Source organism: Dermacentor variabilis, chromosome 7, assembly GCF_050947875.1.
Source record: "Dermacentor variabilis isolate Ectoservices chromosome 7, ASM5094787v1, whole genome shotgun sequence".
Lineage (NCBI taxonomy): Eukaryota > Metazoa > Arthropoda > Arachnida > Ixodida > Ixodidae > Dermacentor > Dermacentor variabilis.
The window spans coordinates 43,601,119-43,624,656 of NC_134574.1; the positions used below are offsets into that span (position 1 = coordinate 43,601,119).

Below are 23,538 nucleotides of genomic sequence, written 5' to 3' on the forward strand. Positions count from 1 at the left end.
GAGAGGTTACGCGCAGTCCGACGGCGCGCTGAAAGGAAATACAGAAGGATAAAATCCTCGTACGATCTCGACCTTTATCGCCGAGCTCAACGACAAATAAAGCGCCGTCTTGTGAAATTAGGAAGGAAGCGCTGGAGAAAGTTCTGCTCATCATTGGATGCTCGCAAGCGGCGTCACGTATTTAGCATGTAGTCAGGAACCTACGTTTTCCCCCACAAGAAAGGTACCCTTTCAGTGCTCTGGTCCTTTAACAACGCTGCAACGATGTTGAGAAGTTGCGGACAACTTCTGCAAAATGATTGTCGGCACAACTCAACCAGCCTCAATCCAAGTCGAAGTTTTCGAGCCACCTTCCCCAAGTGACCACTCCGACTTGCTCTTTACGATGCCCGCATCAGAGGCTGATCTTGCGTCGTGTCGGCATTCATCTGCCCCTGGCCCTAACGGGATCTCGTACACGTCTCTCTCTCACATTGGCAGAGCAGGTCGCACTGCGCTGCTCAATTATTACAACGACACATGGGTCTCCGATATTGTTCAGGAGCAGTGGAAGATCAGCCGCCTGGGTGCTCTCTTGAAGCCTGGAAAGACTCCTTAAGAGCTTACCTCATACCGGCCAGTTGCATCAGCCAGCTGTGTTGGAAAAGTTATGGAAAGAATGGCGGGGGGCGAGGCTCGAATGGTTTCTGGAGAGAAATGATCTTTATCCGAACATGATGGCCGGTTTTCGGCGGAGTCGTTCGTCGATAGACAGCGTAATTGACGTCGTTACGACAGTGGAACATGAAAAACGTCGACGCCGACATGTCGCCGCTGTTTTCTTAGACATTAAAGGGACCTACGACAACATCCTTCATGATGCCATGCTCGATGCCCTTGATGACTTGGGTATTTGCGGCCGGCTCTACCTCTGAATTGTGAGCTACATCAGCTGCCGTTTCTTTTACATGTCCACGCCTGACGGAGAGACTAATCAGGTATGCCGTGGAGTTCCTCAGGGAGGAGTTCTCAGCCCAAAGTTATTTATTGTGGCACTGATTGGCCTGGTGAACAAACTTCCACCTCATATCAACACTAGTGCATATGCAGATGACATCTGCATCTGGGCTTCTGGTACAACACGCCCACCATTACGTGCGAAATTACAACGTGCTGTGTCATGTACTTTACATTACATACGGCATCAGGGTTTGCTCTTAGCCGCTGAAAAATGTGCTGTGGTTGCATTCACGCGCAAATCCGTTTGCCGCTACCCGATCTCGATTAACGGTGTTATAATACCTTAGGTCTCCCACCACAGATTCTTGGGCATTATCATTGACCGCGGTTTGCCATAGTCGAGGCATCTTAATATGTTGAAGCAAAAACTTAATCTGTTTTGCCATGTTCTTCGCTCCGAAGCAGTCATGAAATGGGGCCCCACGGAAGGCTCATTACTACGACTTTATCAGCCTCTTTTCGTAGGCTACATTCGATACAGCCTTGCGGTACTCTCAATCTTGAGCATTTCCTGCTTACGGACATTAGAGAGCGTTCAAGCGCAGGCGCTCAAAATATGCCTCGGCTTGCAACGGCGTGCCTCCAACAAAGCACTATTGAGGAAGCCCGCGTATGCCCATTATCGATATACCTGTCCCACCAACCACTTCGTGTGTGTTTACTCTTACTGACACGACACCATTGCCATCCATTGACGTCGGTTCTACATGATAGGCAGGACAGCAGTTTCACAAGTGCAGTCCGGGGCCATCTACCCCAGATAACATCAGCCTATGCCCTTCCATATCACCCCGTCAAACGACCCTGGGTGATGGTTCTACCTTCCGTATGCGTGCATCTCCCCGGCATACGAAAGAAATCATTGGTTCCCGTTAGCGGACTACAACACCTTGCTCTGGAATACATCTGGTGAACATACCAGACATATGTTCATGTTTACACAGATGGCTCCACGTCACCAAAGGCATCAACAGCAGCTGTGGTGATACCAGCCCAACAGATGACTCGAGGTTTCATACTAGATCATAATTTTGCATCAACCGCTGCAGAGCTTTTGGCTATTAGGGAAGAGATTCGCCACATCTGCAGGGAAAGACCTCAAGAGTGGTGCATTTTCACGGACTCAAAACCCACGCTGGAAATTTTGGGATACTTCCTGAGCCACGCCGCGTATTAGGTTCTGGCACTGCAGATCACCGAGCTACTTTCATGCGTTCAAGAAAAACACCACAGCATAGTGTTCCAATGAATCCCGGGACACTGTGGGCTCAACAGTAATTAGATGGCCGATGCTGCAGCAAGGCGCGCCCTCAGCAATGGCCTGCGAACTGTAGTGCCATTCTCCAGACTAATTAATGAGGAGTGCGACGTGAAGATACTGGGCGCAGCCAGAGGCTCGTCACGTCCGCCTTAAAAGGCTCGATCCCGATTTGAAATTTCCTGTTCTGGGTGGAATTCCACGCCCTCATACATGCCTGCTACACGGACTGCGATTAGGTGTCGCCTTTACGTGCAAATACTTGCACATCATTGGACTGAGAGACTTCCTGGACTGTTCAGTGTGGGGCACGGTACATACTATCGACCATGTCCTCGGGGTGTGCCCTGAGTGTGCGCGCGAAGTAGTGACAATTGCAAATACCTTGAGACATTTACACAATAGACCACTGTCGGAGGATCTCTTGCTAGGCGCATGGCTACAGAGTTGGCAGACGATAGAGAAAAAGCGTGCTCTTTCACGTTTTTTAGGCGACACGGCCTGGACTCACGCTTGTGATACCAGTTATGCAATGTGTCCTTCACCTTGTTCCTCCCATTATCATCCCCCATTGTGACCCTTTTTTCCCTTCTTCCCCTTCCCTTACGTAGAGTAGCAGGCCAGATGCTCCAATTTCCGGCCGACCTCTACATTTTCAAGTCATTAAACTAGTATACTTCTTCTTCTCGTCTGCGTCTTGCTAAGTAACAATATTTTATGTCCTGTTTGGGTCGGTGTTCAGAAAGCGCTAGCAGGACTCACTCTTGGTGGCGCACAAAGAGCACACCAGCGGTTTTATCGGTTTGCTTATTCTAGATCAATCCGGTGGTTTGCTGTTCATTATAGCGAAAGCTCTGTCTCAATAAACCCATGCCTGCTATCAACCAATTAACAATGCATACCTCGATTACCAATACATACAATGCGATTAACGAAAGCATTGAGATTCACAATATCACCACATGCCAAGTATTGGCAACAAAGAAAGCGGCGGCAAGATTATCTCAGCCGTGCGTCATGACTCTGAGTAGTCGATGGACCTTAAACACGGCTTCCATGTGTTCTGTCGTCGAAAACGTATAGCGGCGGCGCGGGTGAGCTAAAGCTATCATTTCATCAGACAAATTAACGAAAGCGGATAACTTACTCATAAAATTCAGATTTTGCGAAGCACATTTAAGAGGAAGCTTTAGCTCGAGTGCTCCTATCTAAATACATGTAAAAGGAGAATTAGTTTTTCTCGGCAACCACTGCACCAAATTTGACGAGGTTTGTTGCATTTAAAAGACAAACTTAAAATCTAGTGACTGTTGGTTTCGAATTTTTGAGTTAGATTGTCAATTTTTTATTAAAAATTGGCAAAAATCGGAAATTTTCATAAAACGAAACGATCAAGTTTACAACTCTGTAACTTAACCACTAAAAATGATAATGCAATTCTTTGAATTGCAACTAATAGTACATCTAAAGCGGACAAAATTGATGTTTACACATGAATATAAAAAAAAATTAATGATAGGGAAATACAACTTTTGCAAAACCTTTGTAACCAACGTAACAAATTCACGTAAGATGTAAAATGATATATTGAATTTGTCCGCTTTGAATAATCTAATCAATTCCGTTGACAGAACCGCGATATCAGTTCTTGATGCAGAGCTATGAACTTGTAAACTTCGTGATTCTATTTTTTTCAAACGGTCAAATATTTGAAAATCGTTTTAAGAAAATTCAAGCCCTAAATCGAAATTCCGCTTCCAACAGTCACTAGAATTTAACTTTCTCTTTCAAATGCGAGACATTTTATCAAAATCGGTCCAGGGGTTATCTCATAAAAACGTTTTTGCGTTTTACATGTATTTGAATAGGCCGCGTCGGAGTTGGGCCGGAGCTAAAGCTTCCTCTTAAGAGTGCTGTTTCGCACTGCCGGTGCACGGCACTCGAGTAATTTGTCGATGTAGGAAACGTGGAGTTCTGTTCATAAAATAGAACGACGCCTTGAGTGAGCCAAGGCCTCGCGCATTAACGCGGCTGAGTCGAGAAGCTGCGTTATGTACGGGCACGTTTAAGAACGCAGGTTTAAGACGCAAATAATGGCATCGAGTGCACTGTGTATATTAGGCACGTGCGAATGACATGCGTGGTTCTGTAACAGTTCTTAAAGGAAACAGTTGTACTATCAGGATGCATTAATTTTCTTAAGAAAGGTGAAAAAAGTTGCTGATGTATCGAGAAATAGCTCACTCGAGTGTACCCACTGCCCGTATTTGACAATGTTCGCGTTCATAATAACGCTATTTTTCGTGAATAGGGCTGCTCTCACGTTCAAATAGAATTTCTTTGTAGGAAAAGCGGGGGCACAAATCTTAGGCTACTCTAAATGGCGTTGTCAGGTATTTCTCAAAGTTTCAAATTTACTTATGTCATTGAGTAAGTAAATTTTTCAAGTTAGCTTGTAGAGGAACTCGTGCACAAGGGAAAACAATCTTCATAGTAGTCACCATGAACAACACCCGTTAAACTAATGTCGTGCGTTCTGATAATTTTTAATTCTTCGTGACATTCAGTTCGAATACTTGAATACCGAAGAATAAATGAAAGATTTCTTCCCACCTCAGTGGGCGTCTGCCACCATTGGACATTGTTCACGAAAACAGAAACTGATATTTGAAACGAATGAAAAAGAAATTTAGGCTGCCTTACCTCTCTCCGTCGTCGCACAGTATCTTGGAGATATCGTCAGGTGCCCTTCAGGGGCAACTTCGGCCATTTTTGACCATGTCAAGATGATGGAATATTTAGGCTCCTGAGACCCCCCGTCACGATTCTCATAGTAGAAGTGTTCCTAAAGCTTGAAAATATTGCTAAATGATTAAAAAGCACACAAACGAAACCAAAACCTTGCCAAGCAGCTGAGCGACCACCTTCGTGTGACGTCGCGAGGGTCCCCAGCTCGGTGGGCACGCAAGACACGCCTGTGTTGTCCGCTGGCTGAAGGAAACCAGCGAAGAGCAGGCACTCGGCTCATTTATGACCGCGCCGGACCTTCGGGCGACAATGTCCGCTGCACCAACTCTTCAGATCTGTCAAATATTGACACTTATGATATCGATGAATTCAATAGCCCCGAATTGCCCCTCGCATTCGACCCGCCACCACGAGAGCCAGCGCCCACGCGCTACATATTCTGGCGCAACACGAAGACTAAAGGTAGCCGTAATCACTGAGCTCGTACATGCCGCTAGCTTTTTTAGGTGTTTAACCCTTCTCAGGGAAGCGCTTCGCATGCTCATTGTGAGATGTGGCGCCCATCTTTCCGCATTACTATGCCGCAAAAATACCGCTAGCAATCCAAAGCACCGACCGGTGCATTTGTTTACATCGGATGGTACAGCGACCACTGCTCATTCGCTTCAGATGAAATGCTAGCCGCTTATCGGTGACCTCAATTAATGACAGGATATATCGATAGAGGCATATTTTGTGCATATAAGCACCGTTGCATCACTCTAAATCGTGATGTTATGAGCGACCACACACCTTCGAAAAGAGCAAGCGAGAGACCATAGCACAGGGTCGTTTCTATGCTGCCTTATTAGCACTCTTCGTATTCTCTTCATCTATACAATGTTTTTCGTATACATAAACTAGGACTTTGCGCGTATAATTGTTTATTTAGACAAAGCCTAGTTTTCTCGCGGGAACGCCGATGCCAGTATTGACACCGTTGGGCGCTGACCGAGGTGGTTGTTTGCGCTAGACTATATCGCAGGGGCCTACGCTTGCTGCCCATTTGGGAAACGAGGCGAGATGTGCACCTCGGAAGATAAATAGTGAGTCTGCGTGACAATACGTAAAAATACACCCATACTTGTCGTATTTAATTTAGGGATGTGCCGATGAGTGCGGCTGGCAGCTTTCCGTCGAAAATGACAACGTGCCGATGTTGATTCTGCTGTGTGTCGTCGCTCCTTGCTTGCTGTGTGTGCATTTGATGGAATGAGGAATGGTTTATTACATATATGTATGGCTAGAATTGAACAGAAGGAGCTTTCTTCGTCCTGGTGGCGTAATTAGCTTCACGTTGCACGTTCAGGTTCGCAAGCAGTAGACGCATGACCTACTCGACTGTGACATACAGGCTTAAGCTCGGCGTAACGCGATCGACATCGGCTCACACTGTGTTTCCGGATCGCCAGGGCTAAAGTTCTTGCAGGCAACAACGCAACATCATTTGACTACCACCTCTGACCCGTCTACAGCGAACGCAACTTTTCCCGACAGCAACTACTCACGCCATGCATTAGCCCACGACCATCGAATCCTCGACGCTCTCATCGCTGTCGTCTGCATGATCCTGGCATGCTCGGCATGGAATACTCCTAACGCCATACACAATGCGGCTTGTAACTGAGGAGAAGGTAAGGTAGGGTGTTCTTGGCAATAAAGTAAGTTCATGTCTAAAAGATATGTGCGACCCTCGAACCTGCTTTTTTGAGGACATGACAGAAGTGTTCAGAGGAACGAATCCAACGAATTTCATCGAAAAATAGTCGCAGTTGCCCTTTAAAGCTATGCAAACAGACGAAAAATATTTTGAACGCCAAATAACAGTTTATTAAACGTTTTGGACTCCATCTGCGCAAGTCACGTCATCGGCATCATTTTCACGAACGAGACATCGCTCGTTTCAGTTTTTGCCGAACTTTTACTACCGTAGTTTGGTCGCTAACGTTGGGTAAAATAATTTCTCGCCAAACAATTTATATGATGCCGGATTAGCCAGCGAAGCTGTGGATAGCACACAGACCAACTACGGCCAAACTCGCGTCCAGAAACGTTCTCTTGAACTCGGAAGTAGCCCCAGTGAAACTCGAAAGAGGTGGCAACTCACGCTTCTGCCGCTTGGGCGCCGACTCGAACGACTTAGCATGACGTTTACGAGTGGTTTCCAGTGCGCAATATGCATCAGTAGCTTGCGCTCGATGCTGACGATTATACTCTCGCATCTGCTCTCGCTAACGTTTTCCGGAGGCTAAGTCACTGGCCGCGTTCTCCGATTTCGCATGGTCACGTTGTCGTTGGTTATAGTCGTGCCTATGCTGCAGACACCTCTCTTCGTACTCGGCTTCTCCTTCCGTCATGCGCACGATGAGTGGTACTTCTATGTTCCCCACTTTTGTTGGAGTTGCAACTGTTGCTATGCGCTACATCCGCATTCATAGGAGGTAATAATATAACCAACCCTTATATATAGCTTTCATTGATTACGAGAAAGCGTTTCATTCAGTCGAAACCTCAGCAGTCATGGAGGCATTACGGAATCAGGGTGTAGATGAGCCATATGTAAAAATACTGGAAGATATCTATAGCGGCTCCACAGCCACCGTAGTCCTCCATAAAGCAAGCAACAAAATCCCAATAAAGAAAGGCGTCAGGCAGGGAGATACGATATCTCCAATGCTATTCACAGCGTGTTTACAGGAGGTATTCAGAGACCTGGATTGGGAAGAATTGGGGATAAAAGTTAATGGAGAATACCTTAGTAACTTGCGATTCGCTGATGATATTGCCTTGCTTAGTAACTCAGGGGACCAATTGCAATGCATGCTCACTGACCTGGAGAGGCAAAGCAGAAGAGTGGGTCTAAAAATTAATCTGCAGAAAACTAAAGTAATGCTTAACAGTCTCGGGAGAGAACAGCAATTTACAATAGGCAGCGAGGCACTGGAAGTCGTAAGGGAATACATCTACTTAGGGCAGGTAGTGACGGCGGATCCGGATCATGAGACGGAAATAATCCGAAGAATAAGAATGGGCTGGGGTGCGTTTGGCAGGCATTCCCAAATCATGAACAGCAGGTTGCCATTATCCCTCAAGAGAAAAGTATATAATAGCTGTGTCTTACCAGTACTCACCTACGGGGCAGAAACCTGGAGGCTTACTAAAAGGGTTCTACTCAAATTGAGGACGACACAACGAGCTATGGAAAGAAGAATGATAGGTGTAACGTTAAGGGATAAGAAAAGAGCAGATTGGGTGAGGGAACAAACGCGAGTTAATGACATCTTAGTTGAAATCAAGAAAAAGAAATGGGCATGGGCAGGACATGTAATGAGGAGGGAAGATAACCGATGGTCATTAAGGGTTACGGACTGGATCCCAAGGGAAGGGAAGCGTAGCAGGGGGCGGCAGAAAGTTAGGTGGGCGGATGAGATTAAGAAGTTTGCAGGGACGACATGGCCACAATTAGTATATGACCGGGGTTGTTGGAGAAGTATGGGAGAGGCCTTTGCCCTGCAGTGGGCGTAACCAGGCTGATGATGATGATGATGATGACCTCCGCATTGCACAAATCGGTTCTTACACACCACGGCGCTCATTCCCGGGTTTTCCCGCCACAACTGCGTTGCCATTGTATCGAGGTCACATGACAGCAGACGCATCTGCCAGCAACGGCGGTTAGGGCGAAAGCAAACCACAATCCCCCAGGTACTGCGCGCGGTGTAAATCACGTGTACTTTCATTCTTCCCAACCGTAATATCGTTCGCTCTCCCCTACTCTGTGTTGGCGCCACCATTTTTATTGTTCACTTTACAGACGTTGAACGGCGCAGATACACCCTCTAGGAGACCTCGCATATAGCTCATTTACGCAGGTGCGTGAAGCAAACAGCTGCGCTGCTAAAGCAAAAAAAAAAAGAAAATAGGTCCTTAGATAGCGCATTGCGGCGAAATAGTCGTATTTTGTTTTGTGCGGTCCTATCTACTACGACAACTTTATGAAACAATCGCTGTCCTATGGAATAAAAGGAAACACCAAGTAACACAATATTTCTTAGATAACGGTAGGCAAAGAAAGCGTTTATTAATATGCGCTTCGAGTACTTCTTGTTGGACTACGTGCTCGCATGTAGCTAACAGGAGCCAAAACTGCCCAATACTCAAGGCAAGAAGACAGGACCAGGACCGTTGTAATGTTCTTAGAGGGATCAACCGTGGCCGAATAGGCAGTGTAAACCAATGATTGGCGAATGTCACTTGTTCAAGGCAAGTCATTTTGTAGGAACATTGTCGAAAGCTATATTCGTCGTTCTAGCAATGTTGATTACTAGAAACCACCATCCTTCTTGAGCGTGTGCCATGTTCTAGAATAGTCCACAGATTATTCACGAGCTCCTTCGTAATGCGCGAGATAGGTGAGTGCCGTATTCATTCTGCGAATTGCCGAGACATCTACTTGGTTTGCCTCGGCCGATTCACTTCATCAAACAGTCGACCGTAAATTCAGAGGAGGATGTGTGCCTGTGGAAGCTGAAGTGCAGGTTGGGTGGCCTTTAGTAAACCAGGGCAAACTGTCATCATTCTAAGTGGACGAGTCTGCTTCTTCTGATAAGTAGGTTCCGGATAAATTATATCATGAGGTCCTTCGAGGAAAATCTTGCATACACACAAAGATTTACTAAACCAGTAATGTTAAATCAAATTATTTACGATTTAGCAAGTTCATCAGCTGGCAGCCAGCCAGATATTGAGTTGAATACATTTGCTAAAAACACAACATGTTTGTATGTGCAAAGATCATTACATGGCCTTCTTACTTTTCCAGTTGGGGGGTTACGTTCGGTAGTAATGGAATGTTCTATCTAGGTTTCCCGACGCCTCCAACTGCTTCATATCGGAACATTCTATTTCATGAGAAAAGGATTCTTAACGGTGAGTGCGTACATTTGCAAACTTTTCACCTTGTACACATCCTGCTTTAGTATGCAGCTCCACGTGGATTTCATCCCTACATCGTGTGTCAAGGTGCGCCCAATGTATGTAGTGTAGACTGTAGCCGCATGCCTTGAATCGACCGTTTTATTAAGCCGCATTCACGAGTCGTTTCAACTGTCATCAAATGTTCAGTGTGAAAGAATGAGGCAATGCAGCCAAAAATTATTTTTTTAGGCTGAACTTCTGGCAAGTTTCTACCTGCCACTGCATTATTTTCTTTTGTCTAAATACAATGTACTTAACGCTCTTGTTGCTGTGTGCCGCAATTGGTTTTCTGTGTGTAGTTGTGAGGGGAAGTGTGGTTAAAAACATTTTGATAAGGCTTTCCCAGCAGTTTAGATTTTCTGAAGCACCATAAAACGAATGCTGTCTTGGAAGCTATCGTGAATTGGAAATAAAGGCAACTTACGAACAAATTTGGGCACAAAAAAAATTCTACGAATGAAGCGCATTCAGCGCTTCATTCGATGTTTGTAAGCTCAACAAAGTTGTGATTCCTCTCGCTGCAAAGTGGAGCGCCATAGAAGAAATACATACATACATACATACATACATACATACATACATACATACATACATACATACATACATACATACATACACATATATATGTATATATAATATTGGTAGCATAGGTGTGAACTTGAGCACTTCCGCCAATAGTAATCGTCAGTAGATTCACAGAACAGCAAGAGCAGTCGCAGATGGCGACTAAAGCAGAAATTTATACCACAGGGGTGAATCTCCGGATGGCTGCCAATGGCTGTTTTCGTGCAGACGCTCTTTCGGTGCTAGCGCCAAGGTTCCCTTCAGTTACGGCCCTAACCGTAGGGCGACGCAGAAACAAAATGGCGGCGCACACGATTGTTTACGTTGTCATGGCAACAGGAACAACAGCCGCGCGGCGCCTTCTCTCCCAACCGTTTTTCATTTCTTTTGGTTTTAATTATGCCGACCTGCTTCGCTCCCTTTCCTTCTTTCTCCCATGCCGCGGACGCCGCTTACTGTTATTTTGTTTTTACCAGTACGCGGCGTGTTTTTTTATCGCGTGCGTACTACTGCCTACCACGGGCCAGCTCCCAAACAATGCGTGCGCTACGCCGCGCATCGGCTTTGCTTCCGAGCTGGCACGTGGTGAGCCGTGGGCTTTGCGTTGGCACGTACGCAGTCTTGGCCATACTTATATTATACCAGCATGTGCCAGGACATAAAAAAATCCACTTCTAACACAGCAGATCTTTGGTCTCGCTTTATTGACTTCATTCCGAAAACAGATTTTTGTTATAACGTGGTGTGATACACGCTCAAAAAATGAGCAAAAGTGAAAGGTGCATGACATATAGAAGAGTACTAAACGCAAAAGTTCACAGACGGTGAAATAACAAAAAAATAGTGCTAGAAAACGCGAAGGCCGTTTTAGGTGCACACACTACACTCTAAAAACTAGGAAGGGTATCGCAGGAGTGAAGCTGCCGGTTCACTCTTCAAAGCGTCGTTTTACTCTCGCAAAATGTCGAGGAGAGTGAAATGCATTGTTCACTCTGTCAGCAAGGAGAGAGTGAAATGTGCTTTTCACTCTCCCCTTCAGAGAGAGAGAGTGAAAAGACTCTTGCGACAATAGAAAAGAGAGAGTCTTGCGGCAATAGAAAACAAAACGTAGCGTAATCTTCTGCTTCAACTGTAGGTGGCTGGCCCCAAACATGGCAATGTATCATTCATGCACGCTGAGCAAAGAACACATCGTTTTGCTTCTAAGAGAACAGGCCGCCGCAGTTCAAAGGAACGCATAGCGAGCGCTCTAGTTTTTCACTCGGAGTGGCTCCACCGCGCGCGCGCGCGCGCTCAAGGTCGCGGAACAACACAGCACCGGAGAAAGGTGAACCGTCCAGCGAGCAAAGGCCAGCCGAGGGAGATCGTGTTTCAGGCATCTCGCGTCGCCACGAAAACACGACATTCGTTCGTCATGCCTTGGATATAACAACAAATCCTCCACGGTAAGTGAGTTCTAACTTAGGTGCACATTCTCCGTATATGTCATGCTATCGCCAGGAAGTCGTCGCTGCGCTTAGCCGACGCGATTGACAAAGGACTAGGCGTACGCGCTGTCTCTCGATGTCAATCGAAAAAGCCAGTCGTCGCGATAACTGCATGTGATTTTATCACTTTGCCGTTGTCCGTAAGAGCTTTAAAAATCGCAAACGCTGCCAGAACTATGGTATGTTCAATAAGACGCCAGGCGAGAGGACGCTTAAATTGGTTAGTTCACCAGCCCGTGATTCCGAGCCTATGCGGAGCGTGATTAGCGTGCGTTTTGTGTGTTTGAATTTATTCAGTTTGGCAGTCTACTGTGTACGGAACGCTGTTGAACTAAGGAATCACATAACAGAAGGCGTCATTTTGCTGGCAGCATGCTTTTTTTTTATAAATAAACCGCGCGCTTTACGGTGTCTCGCGCAGGGGGAATCTGCGACCACTGAAGTTACGTGCAGCACCAGTGCTAGTTTGAAACTTTGCCGCAGGCATTCAGCTGCATGCTGCAAGAGGTCAGTTGTGCGCGTTATCTTGAACTTACTGAAAACGCATGAGGAATCCATGTTTTATGCTGAAAAAAGTATAAACCCCATATAAGCGATCTTGCGCGCGGCAGCTACAAGCGACGCGACGGAGATGGCTGTCGCGTTCGCTCGTCGCCTACAAGTCGTACTCCGTGCGAGCGACGATTTTGAGCGACGCCTCCCCGGTGTTGCCGGCATGAGGGCTGCAGTCACGCGTGACGCGTGCTTTAGTAATTTACGTTGATGGATATTACTATAAAAAGTAGCATAAAATATTTCCGGAGGTCTTGCAGTACGTCCTTATCCTTGCACGTATAAAAATTGAATCATTTGCTTGTTCCGCGCGACAATCGGTAGTATTTGAGCGATGTATGTACATCCAGTTCCGGCTTCGCGCTATTGGCTAGTCGCTCATAGCACTTCTGGGCGACGAGCGACGATTTCTAGATTTCCAGAACCGAGCCATCTGTTCAAGCGACGGCCCGTTTTGTCGCTCGAAGCCGTCGCTCGTCGCCGTCGCGCACTAAATCGCTCTCACAGTGTTTATCCCTAAGACTGAACTGTTTTTGCTCATGTTGAAATGGTGTGATTATAGGTCTGGTTTTGTCTCCTGTTGCGGTTTTCGTGCACGGTGCGAAACTGAAAGGATGCTTATGTCTACGAACTCGGTGAATTGTCGAGCAGCTAGTTACGCATCGGCATCGAATATAACGGCTGCTGTGTGGAATTACAATTGCAGGGGCGCTTTGCATACGCTTATTGTTTTGGACATGCCTGTGCATTTGCTAATATGAGTTGACGTGTCAGAGTTATGTCATATGAACAGCTAAATCAGCCTTCCCATGGGGGTTACAAGCGTAATGTGTGCATTTTGCTATAGCATGGCAGATAAAGATGTGTTTATCGCTTGAATATTTTTAGTAGAGAAATAAAATATCAAAATAAAATGTTGCTTTAATTCCGTGTTACCAGTCTGTCGTACACAGAACAATAGGTTGGTGTAATAAACTAATAACTGCGTTTTAACTGCAACTTTTACATGCCTACAAGAATCTAAAATGCTAGATTTCAAACTGCAGCAGTAGTCGGGTCTGTCAAAAATGAACTCCACTGCGCACCTCATGCATGAAAATAAGTTCATGCCTTTCAGTAAGTTTAGATGCAGGCCGCAGTGAACTTGTTAGTATTGAAATCTGGGTAAGCTTGCCATAACAAGCCTTGTTGCCCTTTTTTATAGGCACATCCATATATCCATTGAGCTGAAGGACAATATTTTCATCCCTACTGAGCATCATGTTTGCAGCTATAATCCTGAAATTATGGCTTCAGCAGTGGCACAACCAGGGATGGTGCGGGTGGGGGGGGCACACTGGGCACGTGCTTAGGATGTGTCACAAGTGGTGTTTGCGATACACCAGACTCATGACAGACCTATGACGTCTGAAAATGACCAATATTCTATTCATTAGCAGGAGTATTCTAACATTCATGAAAAACAAGGATGAACTGTGGTTTATTTGTTTTTTTGCTTAAATCTAAAAATAGAAGTTAGTTTAGCAGTTGACTGTTGCAGTCATTTGGATGTTTTGCATGCATTTCACTAGGAAGACTAAGAGCTAAGACTTTTTTATTGCCATGGCGTTGACTGTCTTGATGTTGTTTTGCACCATGCCCGTGTGTTGACTTTTGCATACGATATTTTTCAGGCACCCGCTTTATATAACGCAAGAAGGCAGCAGCAAGGACACGAGGATGTGAAAGAGCCAGTGCAGCGCGACTTCACGTAGTGCAGAGGAGCCAATGCCAAAAAATCAAGATACATTGGCATGTTATTTGGACAAGAAAACTAGTATGTGGGTATATTGGGTGTACCATTTGACCAAATGTCAACAAAATCAAGATACAGTATGTTACACAAAGATGAAAATTCTCACGTGCTCCAGGCAGTCATCTGAACATGGTATATTTATGTAATGTCTCTGATTGGAAAGTCAAATCAAGTATGCTCTCTGGAGACAAACACATAGCAGCAAGTGTCATTGAAAAGTAAAAAATCTGTTTTAAGAAAGCTGATTAGTTCTGAGAAGTGACTGCTTTTTGTCTTGCCTCTCAACAGATATATCAATGTGATAAAAAAATAGTGGTACAATGAAATTGCATATTTGCTTAGCGACATGATACATACTTGCAATGAGCACGGTGCCTGTGTTTACTATAAAAAGCAACAGCCCATGCTTGGTTAGGTTAGGCCCACTACAACATGCAGGCATGGATGATTGGCGCTTTTTTTATTTCTGTGTCGTGAGGTTTATTGACGTGCGTATAGGTGCAATGGCACGCAGTATGGCTAGTACAAAAAAGGGGGGGGGCAGATATATGTAGCTCACTGTACACGACACAGGGCAAAGGAAATCCGTGTTCAGCAACTATGTTAAATGCCATGTACGTAAATTTTACAACGCTACTCGTTCGAAGCGCGCACAGGTGCATATTGAAGAAAAGTTTCCAGGGTAGATAATTTAGTTCGTAATTTACACTAATTTTGCTCTAACCACGAGACATAATAATTTGAATATACTGCACGGAAAAACTTAGAGCGAATTAAATTGTGTGTCAGCTTCGTGTGTATACATATAGTCTTTCCTATGCATTAGGTTTTTTGCGTAATGCATTAACAGTTGAGAGCCTATCTTATGATGTGTACTCTGTTTACATTACAGTTGTTTATTAGTTTACTCGTTTGTTTTGCGACTGATGAAATGCCGGCATATATATATTTTCAACATTTGAAATAACCCTGTATGTTTTGCAGGGACAACCCAGGACGTGCATTTCTCAGCACCCAGTCAACTGCCAAAAGTGACTCAAACACAGGCCACCAGTAAGTGGACATCAGTTCCAATTTCACATTATGCAGTTGGCGGCTGCCTTGTACGGAGGCTTTTTTTTAATGAGATGGTGATGTCGTTCTAATGTACATTTTGACCACAAAGGTGCGATCATGTCTCACAGAGGCATATATGGTTGCTATTCTCTGCGAGGGACGTGTTCTCGTGTTCATGAAGCATTTGTGTTTGGCAGTATTGTCGCCCAATGAGTCGGATATAAACACTAACTCGCCACTGCCGGCAAGTAGTTGCCAGAAACGCATTATGACACTGTAAAGTTATTTCATTAATTCGAAGGAAAGTTTTGCAGCAGGAAAAAAGGTTGCTATTCCAGGTAAACATGTCTTTTTCTCACAAGTTATTTAGCCAAACTGTGGATGCATGAAATTCGTGACTTATGAATAGATTTTAATTTATCCTTTAGTAATGCTTCTAAAAGAGACTAGAAATAGCATGTGACTACCTCTACAATCAGCAGACCATACATTTACAGTCATAAATGGCAGTTCCATGCAGTCTCGCACTTTATATTACCTTTCCTTTCAGCAACATTGGAACTGGTGGCTGCGTTTTCAGAAGGAGAAGTGCACTTGACACTGTATATGTATGTGTGAATTCGGTTTTCTTTGTATGTGTCGGCTCACTGACAAACAGTGCAAAAATCTGTTGTACCATGAGCCTGACGACGCCTTCTGCTGCTAGAAATGCGGCACTTCGTATTTTATAGTACTGCATGACATTTAAATCAAAGCTACCACATAAAATGATCAAGAAAACTAACCGCTGTTATAGCTGTTTTCCTCAAAGAACGCTTGTCGTTTATGGGCTGTGTTAATCTGAGCTCTCCACCGAGGTTTCCGTAGTATTATCCCTTAGTGAGTGAGAGATTGGGGGCAATTAATCGTGTTAGTGTTTAAGTGGTGTCCTAATTATGTGCATTTGTTCCAACAAAGTTGTCTAGATTACTTTATTGTGTAGTGTAAAGCTTATGAAACCATCAGCAACTACTGAGTTGCTAACACGCATATGGATTTGTCACTATACAGGTGAAACTCGGCTGTACCACTGCAGTGCTGCGGAAATTGCCTTCACCAGCGGCTTTGCAACAGCTGTTTCGCAGCATGTCGGTATGTGTTAATTTATAATTATGTTGGGATGGGCTAGTATTATGGACCACTGCTACTCTGTATTGTGACAGATCCATATGATAAGGGATGTAATAGGCACAGCGAAAACCTTTGAATTTTTTACTATGGTACATAAACAGGCTCTCCTTTTCGTCACTGGAGCAGGAGAGAAGGGCATGCAGGCACTCCTGAATGTACATATATTTCAAAACATGAGACACACACACACACACACAATTAAACTAAAGGCAGGGACGTTCCATCTTTCATCTTGAATTGAATTGTGCAGCGCAAAAATACAACACAGACCACAGAGAAGCACACATGTTAGCAGGTTTGATACACACGTTAGTTCAACAGATTTGATACTTCAAGTGTGCTATTTTACACAAGGGGGAAGGGAAAGGGGAGAAAATCTGAAAAAAAAGTGGAGTGGAAAAAAAGGAATCGTGCCAAAAAGCATGAGAAGCATCGCGCAGCCAGGATCACCAGCAGGACAACCTTACGTATAGTTTGTTTCAATCAACTCAGATCACATGCAGCCATTGCTGCAATCAAGTTGTTTCCTTATGTCATATGAGGGAATGATGTGGGCCCAAAAAACTGTTTAGAGCTGAAGGATTGTGTTCCATTCTAGCCTCATTGCCTGCTTTTTTATCATATTGTTATCAGCTGCTTATGTTAGGGACAAAAAGTAAGAGTACGAACTGTTTCCCGATTCGCCATTCCACACAACATGTCTTTGTGACTATATGTACATGCAGATGATCCATAGTTGAAAAATATTCAGTACAGTAGAATCTCATTACAAGATGCACTTGGTTGTAAGAGACATCTGAAAATGGTTTGGTTGGTTTTCCGATGTTTGCCACGTTAACAATACTGTATACAAGAGACACCTTTGTTACTAAGGATTACTTTTTAAGTATTCACTACTTCGAAGGCACACAACCCAGACACATTCACTTTGTGCACCTTGTGTGCTCCGAAGGGCGTAAAGATCACGCAATCCTTACACAAGTCAATCGCGCATGTCTCTTTTAGCATGAACCAAAAAAGGAGGGCAACGAGGACAGTGCAGGGCAGAAAGTGTCGGCAGTTGAAGCTGATGAGCGTCTAAGAGCACCTCAAAGGTACTGCGAGCAACAAGGCTTGCAAAGTGAAGTGTTCAAATTCCAGAAGTTGGGAAGGAAGCTAACACGATCTACAGTCGCTAAAAAGCTGTGAATGTCTTCTTTAAAGGGCCTCTAAACCACCGAGGTTGAAATTTAGTTGTGGTGTTGCAGTTCTACACAATAAGGCAATGAACAGGTAGCCACGAGAATTTTTAGAAACGGGGCAGTAATAGTGGAGCTACGTGTGTTTGATTATCGAAAAGTAGTCCCCAATCATTTTACTCTTTCATCTGGTACACGCCATATGGACAGTGTCGTCTTTTCCTTGCCTAGTACACCTCCAAATGTTACGGGACAGGCCAACACCAACGAGCTCTGTTGCTGCCGCGCTGGCCCGTCGTCCTGCGAGGAGTGGCGCTAATACAACAGAACTGTATGGTGACTCATGTTGAAGAGCCTCATAGGGAGACCCTTCTGTTGGCGTTTCTGTTCTTTGCCCCCATTGGCTGCCCACAATAGCATCGCGCGCAACGCGACGAGGAAGGTGTGTGTGTATTTGCTTGCAGGCCTTGCCGGCAGTCGTACATTTTCGTTCGACCAATCGACAGCACCGGAAACTGGTGACATCATCAGAGACAGCCTGGTGACGTCAGGACAAACTGGGGGGTGCAGGATAGGTCCAGAGAGGCGCACGGGGTCATTTTCTTCATATTGTGGTGCTCCGGCAGTGCTACGCACTCTGGCATTTGGCTTCGTCGATCGTGACGGCATTTTGATTTCGATACGCGTGTTTACTTGAAATGTTCAAAAAATGTCGAGAAGTGGTTTAGGGGCCCTTTAAGCCACCCTGAGCATTTATTCCTTCAGATATATCAAAACATACTTTAGTGATGATGCATAATAATGTGATCTAGTCTGGCTCCTCAGTGTCTTAAAATTTTTGGTTTCGAGAGACATGTTTCCCGTGCCTCTTGAATATCTTCTGATGAGGCTTTACTGTAATATACACAAACAATTGTGTAACTCCTCCTGCAAGTATTATTCATTAAGCGCGGTCACTTATGTGCAAAGCTTGTGGTTAAGTCTTGATGTCTGTACTTTTTAGAGCTATGTTTATTAATTCATGCTGTTCTTATTGGTTCTTCGATGCAGGAGACAATGCCTACGAAATTATTGGCCCTGATCATGAGAGACCTCAAGGGGCAAACAACATCTCTGTTGCAGAAGTGAGCCTGATACCACTTGGAAGTTACCATGACAGATGACACGGCAGCAATAGATACAGAGACTGCCATGTCTACTGCAGCTGCAACAGTGTATGAGGCAAGCAGCAGCGCGTCAGCATCAGCAGCAGTGTCAGAAGGAACCACACCAGGCCTGGTAGAGCAACATGTGTGCTATCACTGACTTTTTTTGTAGTGGATACAACTCATTTGCTCAACATACAAAAGCTTTTCACCACGACTGTGAGCCAGTGTTATTGTGCAGCAAGTGCAAGACTAAGTTAGGTGTTATAACACAGTACAAGCATCACTTTAATATATGCAAATGCAAACATATTACAGTTGTTGCCTCCCCAGCCAGCCCACATAGTGACAACAATGTGGAACACATGGTGGGACACACCTCTCTCCCATTACAAGATAGTAGAGACTGTCAGTGTTGTTGCTAGATTGACTGGTCTTTGTAGGCAACTAGAAGGACAACACAGGTGTCATAAGATTGTTGTTGATGTTGTTGTTGAAAAGGTAAAAAAGAAGTTTGATGCAGCTGAAGTGCCAACTGATATTGAGCAAATCAAAAGCAACCACATGAGAAAGCAACACTGTCGAAATTTGGGTATCTATGTGCCGCCAACTCTGGTAAGAATGGCATAGGACGGAAGTGTGATGAAAATCACACAGACACTGCTGTTGCATCACTGGCCGCAGTGAGCAGCGACTTGTAGGGCAAGAGAGTCAACTGAAACTAACATTATGATATAGTGTCATGCCCCCATGTGACCACTTTTCAAGTTATTTTGCAAGATACAGCTCAACCTCCAGAAACGAGACTGCAACTTGTCTGTAAAAAAGCTTTCGCAAAAAATTATTCATAACACTATTAACATAGCAGTATCTTTATTTTTGTGTCGGTTCGAGGTTCCTGGCTGTCCATTAATGCAAAAATTGAGGAAAAAAAACATGTGTCGTACTTACACCATTTTAACAAGTACGAGGGGGACATAACTTTTCTAGTCATGCATCTTCATCACACTATCAAGTTTTTAAATGCCTTTTATAATTATTATTACCAGTTATATCTGAGTGCATTGTATGCATGTAGCAGGTGTAAAATCAGGTCAGTTGGATCAGATGCCTTATCTGCAAGCGAGCCCTATATTCAAGAAATTTGAATTAAAATAGTTACGTTAGAGACGCAGTCTTTCAGCACTTTATTGCCTGTGGTTTAAGCATTGCTCAATACTTTTGTGGGTGGCAATTTCAACCGGCACAGCACTGCGCTTTGCCACAGTCACATTTGTCTTCAAAGCGGTGTTTACCATTTGTGTTGATCTGTTTGTGTATGCATAGAGCAAGTTTTTAATTTATATTTTTCTGCGTTCTTGTGCTTGCACTAAGCTTGTATAAGGCAGTTACAAAATGTGCGTCACTATAACGAACTGTTCTGTTGAGCTTGCACTTGCAAATAATCGTGTTCAGATGGCCGCACTTCTATGCGGGTGCACCGCTAGCTTTGTGTATGTTCTCATGTTTGTATAAAGCTTATATAAGCTAGTTAGAAAATGTATGTCACTAAGCATTGTGATATTCTTTAAAGAACTGCTTGGTTGGTTTTACACTTGTGAATTAGTATTGAGGCGGTGGTATTCCCATGTATGCCCACTGCTAGCTTTCTGTGTCCTCACGTGTTTGTATTAAGTTTCTACAAGGAAGTTACAGCATGTACGTCACTAAGCGCTGTGATATTTTTTAAAGAACTGCTTTGTTGGTTTTACACCTGTGAGTATTAGTACTCGGGTGGCACTAGTCATGTGTAGGTACACAGGGACCATTTGTATACATTATGCTCATGTAAAGCAGTTACAAAGTGTATGTCACTAATTACTGTGATATTTGTTGAATTGCTGTGATGGTTTTACACATGTGAATAATAGTGGTCAGGACACAGTACTTCCGTTGTATAGTTGAATTTATACACTGCCAGGACATCGGCTGTATACGTACCAAAAGAAATGTATGTCATTATATTGTTGTGATTATTACTGTTTGGATTTTATTAAACTGTAATAAAATTGTTTCTTGTATCTATTGAGGTATGGCAATTTGTCATGCAACCAAACTGAGGACCTGAACTTGTGCATACAAATAAACAGCTAATTTAAGAGTATACTGCTCATATTCTGCTAAACCAGTTTAACAATTCATGTACTACAATGCTGGAAAAATGACAGAGCTGACTCGGATGTACAGAAAAAGTTATGCACTGGCTGAAGGACTGCCCCACACTGGAGTTCGTAATGTTGCGTTTATTGGAGTAGAACAGAACGTGCACTTCTATTAAAAATGCGACAGTCGGTGCAGAAACATAAGGCAGACGAGCGGATGTGGCACATTTTTTTCAGGGCCCTCCATGCCTACTACTGCATTTCTAGTCTTCCTGTGCTCTGCATATAAGCCCCTGTTCAGCCAAGGTTTTTACTCTATGACAGTTGTTCTACTGGGTTCGTAGCAATATTGAAGAAAAAAATTCAATGGTTTTCAAGGAATTTCAAGGCCCCGACACAGTAACTTCAAGGACCTCGTGCAATGTGTGTAGTAGTTTGGACAGGCAATAACTTGTTCAAGAACACCGTTAACTTTAATGCAAACAAAAGAAAACAAAACAAATCGCATTTCAGTGATTTCAAACATTTGAAAGACTGCTAATTTGCCTTTCACCGCCCACCACTAAACGCACAGAAGGAAGCATTTCAAGAAAGCGCTCAGTTTTTCTGCAATAGCACAATTAACTACTTGGACCTGCAACATTTGCAGTTTTTGAATACTGTTTGGTTTGACAGTGTATGTGATGTCATCTGTTGCCTCAGCTTTTTTCACCATCAAATAAGCAATAGTCATTTCTAATTTCTTTTTATTGTGTCTGTCGCTCTCAATTTACTCTTCACGGCTTCTCTTTGAATGCCTCAACTGTTGAGCTTCCTGCTTCTGCTCCTCCAAGCACATTTGTCGCCGGTTCCATGTGCATAAAACTGGTATCTGCAGCTCCTTTGTAATTTCAACTTTAAGGATTTCGCTTTCCTTCTATTACCTCCAGAGACAATTTTCTGTGACATGCGAAAGAGTGACACAGAAGGGAAAAAAAGCACTTGGCAATGTCTGCTAAGTCTAGCCAAGTGTACAAGTTTAAGGACTTTCCAGTACTTCTAAAAATTCAAGGGTTTTCAATGCCTTGAAAATGGCATTTTAGAAATGAAGGATTTTCAAGGCTCGCTACAAACCCTGGATTCTAGCACCTAAATAATTTTACAAGCTTATTTTGGCATGGAGTTAGGAAATTCATGCTTTCTAGCTAACGCTGCACTATCTCTGTACAGTGAAGCCACGAGAGCGCAACTATTTTGGAGTAAAGAAAAATACTGAAAGCTTTTAATACCACACTTCTGTTTTTCTATGGAGCTTCGTATTGCCTAGTTAAGTTTACGAATGTGCCTGGTTTTGGCGGGCGTTTCTTCGACATTTTCTGGAAGAAGCAGATGTCTAGCCCCCGTATTCAGAAATGTATCTTAATACAAAGCTCATGCTTGACTTGATATAAACGACGCCTGGTGCGAACGTCCCCCAAGACGCTCACTGCCTTTCTTTTGGTGCGTTCACGACTTGCGTCGTTTAGATCAAGTCAAGCATGGGCTTCAAGTTATGATGCATTTCTGCATATGGGGGTAAGCGTGCACAATTCCGGGCAACGCACTGTGCCATTGACACTGAGAGAAAACGGGGAAAACAGAGTTAACCACTTATGCTCCTAAACTTTCGCGTACCTGTGGTGTGCGTGTATCGTGGAAGAAGAAACAGCGCAAACACAAGGACGAAAAAAAGCATCAACCACATCAGCGCTTCGTGGTGTGGCATGTTTTTGCGTCGTCCTTGTGTTGCGCTGTTTCTTCTAAAATGCTCAACCAACTAGCCGGCAAGTCCATCCTGTGCATATATAAATTGAACACACGCATGAGTGTAGATGGTCTTCGAAGCTTTTAGAATGAGCACTGCCACAGGATACGAGCAGTGCACGCGTAACAAGTGGACACATTAGTCATTTAAACATGCGTGCCAATGCATTTGACGCGGCTATCGGCATAAGCAGTCTCCAAATGCTGGAGTGCATGCGCTTCAAAACGCTAACGATCCGCTGCTAATGCAGGACAACAGCTCACAGCGGACTGAACCAAACTCTAAACGAATGCACTTGAAAAGAACGCCTACACGGCAGCGTGAGGCACGTCGAAATGCCTGGTACTGGCGTCGCAGTTGCTCACCAGTATACGCGCGAATTAAATTCACATACGTGGATGGTTGGCGCAATACTTTGTATCCGCGTATTTTGGAGAACATATAATGCATGGACTGGAAAAGCACTCGATCATGAGCTGAACGGCACATTTGTTATTTTCCTGCGGTGACGACAAGCCGTGCATAGTTCTCACGTTGTCGTCTACGTTGTCTTCCTTCGTTAGTCGTAGCAAGGAATGGAAATGATGCAAACGCACACGTATTCCAGTACACAACAGCACAGCACACTGCAGAGAAACCCCACCCA

The 23,538-nt window shown here is 44.3% G+C and overlaps 2 protein-coding genes across 7 annotated transcripts in view; both read left to right on the forward strand.

Annotated features, from left to right (window-relative positions):
• LOC142587412 (uncharacterized) overlaps positions 1-23,538 on the forward strand; it is a 116,242-nt gene that overhangs the window by 39,282 nt on the left and 53,422 nt on the right. For 4 of the 6 annotated variants that reach the window (XM_075698412.1, XM_075698413.1, XM_075698409.1 and 1 more), the window contains one exon: positions 9,908-9,973. The exons of the other annotated variants lie outside the window; for them this stretch is intronic. In XM_075698412.1, coding sequence (XP_075554527.1) covers positions 9,908-9,973 — 66 coding nt within the window. The remainder of the gene's footprint in view (positions 1-9,907; positions 9,974-23,538) is intronic. 6 annotated transcript variants of the gene reach the window in all.
• On the forward strand, positions 13,959-20,904 carry LOC142587411 (uncharacterized). The gene is made up of 4 exons (XM_075698408.1): positions 13,959-14,440; positions 15,404-15,472; positions 16,526-16,606; positions 18,874-20,904. Exons 1-4 carry the CDS (start codon positions 14,392-14,394, stop codon positions 18,984-18,986), a joined length of 312 nt encoding a protein of 103 aa, XP_075554523.1. The 5' UTR covers positions 13,959-14,391; the 3' UTR covers positions 18,987-20,904.